Source organism: Palaemon carinicauda, chromosome 22, assembly GCF_036898095.1.
Source record: "Palaemon carinicauda isolate YSFRI2023 chromosome 22, ASM3689809v2, whole genome shotgun sequence".
Classification (NCBI taxonomy): domain Eukaryota; kingdom Metazoa; phylum Arthropoda; class Malacostraca; order Decapoda; family Palaemonidae; genus Palaemon; species Palaemon carinicauda.
Window position 1 is genome coordinate 40,713,527 of NC_090746.1, and position 7,610 is coordinate 40,721,136.

At 33.7% G+C, this 7,610-nt stretch overlaps 1 protein-coding gene across 1 annotated transcript in view; it reads right to left on the reverse strand.

Moving 5' to 3' along the window:
• LOC137616418 (legumain-like) overlaps nucleotides 1–4,144 on the reverse strand; it is a 10,085-nt gene extending 5,941 nt beyond the window's left edge. Inside the window, exons 1-4 of the mRNA XM_068346155.1 lie at nucleotides 4,066–4,144; nucleotides 693–834; nucleotides 492–589; nucleotides 46–352 (exon numbers count right to left, since the gene is read on the reverse strand). Of these exons, the coding sequence (XP_068202256.1) occupies nucleotides 46–352; nucleotides 492–589; nucleotides 693–821 (534 nt within the window). The 5' untranslated portion in view covers nucleotides 822–834; nucleotides 4,066–4,144. The remainder of the gene's footprint in view (nucleotides 1–45; nucleotides 353–491; nucleotides 590–692; nucleotides 835–4,065) is intronic.
• Between the last annotated feature and the right edge of the window lie 3,466 nt (nucleotides 4,145–7,610).

The following is a 7,610-nucleotide window of genomic DNA, read 5'->3' on the forward strand; positions in this document are numbered from 1 at the left end:
ACTTACTGTTACTCCTGATAGATTTCCAATGTTGTCTTTCCTTACCTCTTTGTATTTTCCTGCTTCATGCATGCTTGTGACAGTTGCTGCAAACTCATCTGCCATTAGTTCTCCACTTGGGAAAGCAAACAATCCAGGTGCTCCATGGTCATCCAAATTGACGAAGATGCGATCATTGGGACCACTCTTAACCACCTTGCCGGAACCCATACCCTTGACAGCTTGCTCGTCGCCTCGAAGCACAGCCAGGAAGAGTTCTGGGGTAACTTCACTGCCTGCGTAATCCTTGGGAACTCCCTCATATACGTCTGGTCCGTTGGGGTGGTTGAAAATCTTGCCTGGATAGGGGTTGCTAGGGTTGTGCAAGGTATGAATCATCATGTTATTTAAATGTTATAAGTTTTCATTGAAAAGTATTTTTATTATCCAGAAATGTAAATTGCAATTATATTCATAGCAAACTACAATAGTATAAACGTATTTTTACCTACTTAGAGTTATGAGCTATGTCGTCATACATCATAACTATAATACGTTCATCAGGGATACCTCGGTTATGCATAATTTGGTAGGCATGACAGATGTCGGACTGCAATAGAATTTGTTTGTGAATTTAGATTATTTTATTAGAATTTTATGAATGCACTTTATGGTTTTTTAACTCTTAGATACAGAACTTTCGTTAAGTTTACCTGATGTCGATAGTTGTACCAATAATTTGATCCAGCAACAAGGACAGCCCAATTTACTCCTTCATTTTCTGGTGGGATACCAGCTGCTGCCACCAAAGGCAGAATCACTAATAGAGCTGCCACCTTCATTGTCAATGTATCACTGGAATCAATGTTGGAAACATTACTCATTATCTCTTTTTTAAATTGTTGAAGATATATCACTTGAGATGCAAATGATATTTTCTCATTTAGCTAATTTAGTTACTCTATTATATTTCAATGTGAATGAACATAGTTGTTAGTAATGATTTATATGAAAAATAAAAACAAACTTTCCGTCCCTAGTTTCGTGTTTGGGTAAATTAGTATTTTTCACATAACAGTGGAAGATACTACAACAAGAAGCGTGTCTTTATAGAGGCAAACATCAGTGATGGAGACGTAAAAAATGTGAATGGCTTGGTCCACACTATGTACACGAAGCCAGAATAGCTATGGATGAAGAATTTGAAAACGAAAGACCTCGCTATGGATGAACATGAAGACAAAATTGCTGAATTGGGAACCCGAATCTTGGAGCTTACTTCCGACCACGCCTCGGACACAGTAAGTTCCACCCAGACTACCGACCCGAATGACATTGATCTTAAAGAGAAAGTTTATAATCTAGCGAAGAGTATGGAATCAATTAACACTTTAAACACTGATGGACCCAAAACAAGAAAAAATGTTATATGATGGCAAAGTTATGGGGGAAAAAATACTTGTAATTAAAACGACTTAAGCATCAGCTAAAATCACTGACAGCAAAAATGAGGTCGAACATGCACTCAAAGACATACCAATTCTTAATACGAGGTTATTTTCAGTTGGAAATGTTGTGAATTTTGCTGATAAAAATATCAGAGAGGAAGCAGCAAACAAAATTCAAACCATTGTATACAATGATGAAAGTGAAGTAGTAAATGCTTTAATTCAAAGGATTCGTTGCCTGGACCATATTTGAAATATAGAATAGAAGATAAGTTTGGTATCCAAGAAAACTGCTGCTGGTGGAACTTCATACTAGTTGAAATTTGATTGTAAAGTTCGGAAGGGTATTTATGATAAAGGTGAAAAATTTATGCTGCAATGGGGCACTTTTAACATATGTGATAGGTATTACTTGATCACCTGCTACCACTGTCAAAGGTATGGACATTTAAAAAAAGATTGCAAATTCAAGACTGATGATAAAGTTTGTGGGGAATGTTCAGGAAATCTCGCCACTAAGGAATGTAATTCCCAACGTGTAAAATGTAGGCTATAAACTACACTAACTTAAAAAAACCAAATGACCACACAGTGAATTCTTGAAATTGCAAAGCTTATGAGTTGGAATTGAAGAGACTAGCAGAAAATATGGACCATGGATACTAAGGATGCCATAAACTATGCCTGTGTAAATATACAAGGCGTTGGTAAAAAAAAATATTCAATTTCGACAATTGATAAATGAAAAATATTTTGACATAGTTGAATACCTTTGATAAGGCTAAGATCATTGAAATAACCCCTCCCACCCAGGCCACACTTTTTCTTTTCTATCCCCAGAGAGGGCAAGTGTTCTTTTCTTTTCTTTTTTTTAATGTGGGATGGGGGCGATTCGGGCTCTTCATCGTAAGGGCTACTCAAATCTCAAGACGATAAAAGCACTTGTATAAGAAGCTTTGAATGTATAGAAATAAACTACATGCACAAAAATAAACAAATATATCCATTGTAACAGTTTACAAACCTCCGAGAACAGATACTAGTATCTTTGAAGAATCCAGTGTACTCATTGAGATGATTATCATGGAAAAATTTTAATTAATTATTTGTGGAGACTTCAAACTTTGGATGGATAACGCATCAAATCTTGTGTTATTTGGTAAATAATGTTTACTCTGCAACTGCTTTAACTGGGAATATGTTGGACCTAGTTTTAAGCGATGGAATGAATAACATTGTATCTGATATAAATGTAGAAGAGAAGTGCTCTCTTTCTCCAGTGTACAATCTTATTACGTTCAGATTAAATTTAGATGTAAATCAAACTTCTCTCCTTGTGCATTTATTAAAGAAGTTACAAAAAAAAAAAAAAAAAAAAAATGAATGATGTTATCAATAATCCCTGTAATCAGGGTAACCAGCGTTTGTTGGGCTCTATGTGGGTTAACTGTATTATGACCATATACAATACGGTAAGTAAGATTGAATGTGATACCATATGTCCACAGATGAAAATGACTATTAATGTTAAAGACGTAAAGAAAGTGGAATCGGTTAAAATCTGAAAGTATATGGGAAGAATACAAAAGTCAATGTGCTACTATAATTATCTACTAAGGAGAAAAAACTGAATGCTATAAGAGAAAATGACCATTAAACAGAGAGGGAGTGTACTGGGCCCAATCTGATTCTCTATCTATACTATTGGTCTGTCAAAAGTACTTCAAAGGCAAGGAGTGCAGTTCAAACTATTAGCTGATGATACACAAATTTGCGTCTCAATAAATTATATAGACGACACTACAGATACTCTAAACAGAATTATTGTCAGTGTTAGGGAATGGATGACAATCAAACAACTAAAATTAAATGCAAATAAAAGTGCTTATTGTGGTTTAGAAAAAAGCCCAAGAAACATCTTTGCCCAAAATTATAGTAAAGTTCGTTATCCAGGAGTATCTCTTGTCTGTAACTTGTCTCTCAATACTGAAATAAATAAGGCAGCAAAATAACCTTTGGCTCTAATGTTAGAACCCTTATCTTTATAAATAAGTATCTGTATGAGCTCAAGAAATTACAAAACATAGTAAACAGAGGAGCAAGACTGACAAAAGGTGTCCTTCCCCGAGAATGTATCACTCCTACACTAATTGATTTACACTGGCTGCCTATTAAAGCAAGGGTTGAGTATAACATTTGTTCAATAACCCATCAAGTTATCAAAACAAGACGGCCAAAATATCTAAGAGAAATGCTACATACTGTGCAGCCAGCAAATTGTGTTGATACGAGAATAGTTACAGATGGTTCCGAACTATGGAACCTAGAGATATGACTACTGCATGCTCTAGAGCCTTTAAATAAGAGCGACCCATGACTATACAATAAGCTCCCACTATACATCCGAAAGACTGAAACTAAAGAATTTCCTGTTTTCTAAGAACTTTGATAATATAGATTTGACAATAAACGAGCAATATGTGGTGTGAAATGCTGAATGCCTAGGAATGCTAATGATAAAATGATTGTGAAGGTCCTGTAGAGAGTGTATGGCTCCCCTTCTGTATAGGACCAGAAAAGCAGCCGTTAAGGTAAAGTAAGTTAGTGAAGTAGTTTCGTTATATATCTTTTGTAATACCTTTTATGTAGTGCGTGTGTTCAGGTTACTTGTTAACACGAAGAGTTACCCTTGGTGAGTGATTATTCGTTGGAGATATGTCTTTTTATATGGAATGACCCTTGAGATATGACTATTTCTGGCTCTTGATAAGAAGTGACTTGCAAAAATAGGTATGATAATGAAAGAAAGATTAGTGTGTTGACCATATGTCTAATTCTACAGGAGTCCATTAGGTTTCCTAAATTACTTTGCTGGAAAAGGCTAATTTTGTTTGCTATTTTTGTTTTAATTTTTTTTCTGTCTTTACTCCTGTGGAAATGAAAAATCTGCAATAAATACTGTCAATCTAATTTAAGCTAAGCATGAATTACAAGCATAAAAGGAGACAGAAAATAGTTTTTGATTAATTTGAAGTTTTAGCTGTGAGAAAATTTCAAAATGATTATAAATATTAATTATCAATTTTGTCTCAATTTTTGGTACAATTTGGTGGTATTGACATATGATGTAAAAAAAAAAAAAAAAAAAAAAAAAAAAGTATAAGGACTGTTTTCCCATGTACTTGAATTAACGACAGAGATGGGTTGTCCAGTCTTTTACATTCTCATAGGTTTCAATTGTTTGCCTACACATGAGTTTTTCTTTTTAATCTCTCTCAATTCTTACATTAAACTTGTATTTATCAGTTAGAAGATCTTGCCTAGGAAAGATCTTATATAATGTATATGTATTTATAATTTTTATTTTGCTAGAGATGCACTGTACGTTGTGACCGTCTTTGGTAAACTTGCAAATGGGGACTTTTGCTTTAATTGTAAATTCTGTTACTGTTATTTGTTTTGTAGATCTCAATTGTTACCTTATTGTTTTAAGGGTCTCACATGCCACGCGTACTGTTATTAATGTTCTTTTTCCTTATTTTCTGCACGGTAAAGCTTTGACACAGCCATCTTGGCGGAGAGCTTGTGGTGATATTTCAATGCGCAAAGTACTAAGCCTTTGAATTTTCGAACATGAATGATTGAGTGAATAGGTTTTGCCTGGTGTTTTTATTTGCCTCATTAGTTTTGCATACATTGCTATTTTCTTCTTTTTTGTTGTAATATATTTTCAACAATAGTGATTATATTAATAGTGTTAATATTAAAAGTAATAATGGCATTTATTGGTTTCGAATGCATATAAAATTTCAAAATGATTGTATTTTCATAAATATTTATTTAATGGCTGTTTTAGTTATTGTGTGAAAATGACTTTGCAATAGTATTGAAATTATTCATATGGAGGTATTTACCGAAATCTCTTGAAATCTATCAATATATAATATCAAACAACACTATTTGGCATTTTTTTCTCGAGAATTTCTTTATTCGTGTCCAAAATTATTGTAGATTTATGTAATATGTTGATAGTCAGCTATGCTTATCATTGCTTAACTACAGTCATGATATAAAAAGAAATAGTTTGAGGCTCATCATGCTGAACTTGACGCAAATAATTTCCCTCGTTGAAACTCCCTATCAGATAACGATGTTTGTCAGTCGATTCTGTTAAGTCTTGTTTTTTCTGATATGTCATATGGTTTGGTTCAGCTACTACGAATTCCTGTTCAACCAGTTGAACATGAAAGAAAGTGACGATTATTGTTTGAATCTTTTATGAGCCACTTTATGTAATTTCACATGTACAGCTATATAAAGATTGTTTCAAGTGTACAGTACATGTGCTATTCAAAATGATAGCTAAATTTAGAACAATCTTGTTGTTACAGCACATCAAAAACTTTTTGTACTTTAATCATTCATTGATAGTGCTTCTGTAATGATGGAGATGTAAGCAAAGCACCCAAAGCAAGAAAAATATGGTCCTTCATCTTGGGCCCATATAAAAAAAAAAGCTAAAACAGTTATAAGAAAGAAAACTAATTTTCATACTTTCCTATTTTATACTTCTGCCAAGAAAATGGTGGCAATTAGTTTTGCCTTTTTAAAACTGTTTTAAATAACTGTAAATTAACATTTCGATAATTATTCTTTTTTATTAAAATGATTTACATTCAAGTATCTCCATCCAAGGTATTTCCACATCTGATACCTTACTGACCGGCAATGTATACATCTATGAGTCTATTGTCGAATTTTAGCTCTTCAATTTGACTTATTATTCTTCTCTGTTGAATGATTGTGATTACAATGTCCCTAAAATACATCTCCCATTATCAAAACTAACTTGGCAGCCTGATTAAAATTCATGATTTTTTAAATATTTTTTGCCCAACATGTTTGATGCTGAATCGCAAGTTTGATTAGGTTTAAAGTAGTATCACTGAAAAGGTAATTCACCATAGATTTGTATAATGCAGCAAGAAATTATTACATTATTTTACAAAATATGATAATTAAACTATCAATGTAGAGTCTTCAGATTTCAATTCGGGAAACTTTAAGTGTTTTATAATTGAATCCATACAAATAGAGTTACTATATAGACGGAAACAATATACCTAGTCTATTTTTGTGTGGGAGACACATACACATACGCACACACACAGACACACAGACACACACACACACACACACACATATATATATATATATATATATATATATATATATATATATATACATATATATATACATATATATATATACATATTTATATATGTTTATATATATATATATATATATATATATATATATATATATATATATATATATATATATATATATATATATTTTTGGGCTCAAGCCATGTCGTCCTGATGCAAGTTCCTATAGGGTAGCTTCCTAGGGTATATTACAACTACGGCGATATTCCCAGAGAATTTACCTTAAGGTACCAGAATTCTAACTCCTGGAGCGAATATCCCTCATGAAAGGGATATCGCGACATATCAGAGGACGTATTCTTGACACGCCACATGGCAATCTGCACCCTAAACAGAGATTACGTATCGAGGGGTCAATTGGCAAGTAACGTAAACGGGAAAGAAAAAGGGGGAGCCGCTCCCAAGGCTCCCTATTCTCCAGTTTCGTAAGCGTGCCTGGCGCCAATCCTGGCGCCATCTGTATTCCTTTTTGCGTAGCTTAACAACTCGGTGTTTTTTCCTGTGTTTCTCGCAAATCTTGGATTTATTCAGCTTTTCATGGCTTCTCCAACTTCGTCGGCCTCTGATAAGTTGAGTACCATTTCTTTTATGTATAAATGTAGGCTCTTGGTAAATTTTTAAGTGATTAATAGGATTAATCTTTGTTACAAGAGCCTTAGCCTACCGGAAGCGTCATGGACGCTGTCGCTCACTAGGTATAAGTTTAGTTAGCCAGAGCGATATTCCCGGTTGTTTTGCTTTAATAAATTTTAGCTATTTAGCGTTACATAGGATTTCCTTTCGTGCTTTAGTATTATTTTGGCGAAGTATTCGCCAATTTTGGCCTACGCTAGGCCATGTAGCCTAGTCGTTTGGTCCTAGTACTTTCTGCATGTTTTGGTTTTCCGAGTGTATTAAAATTTTATTGAAGCTTTAGGCTGTTTTTTATACATTTAGGATTATGTTGAATATTTCC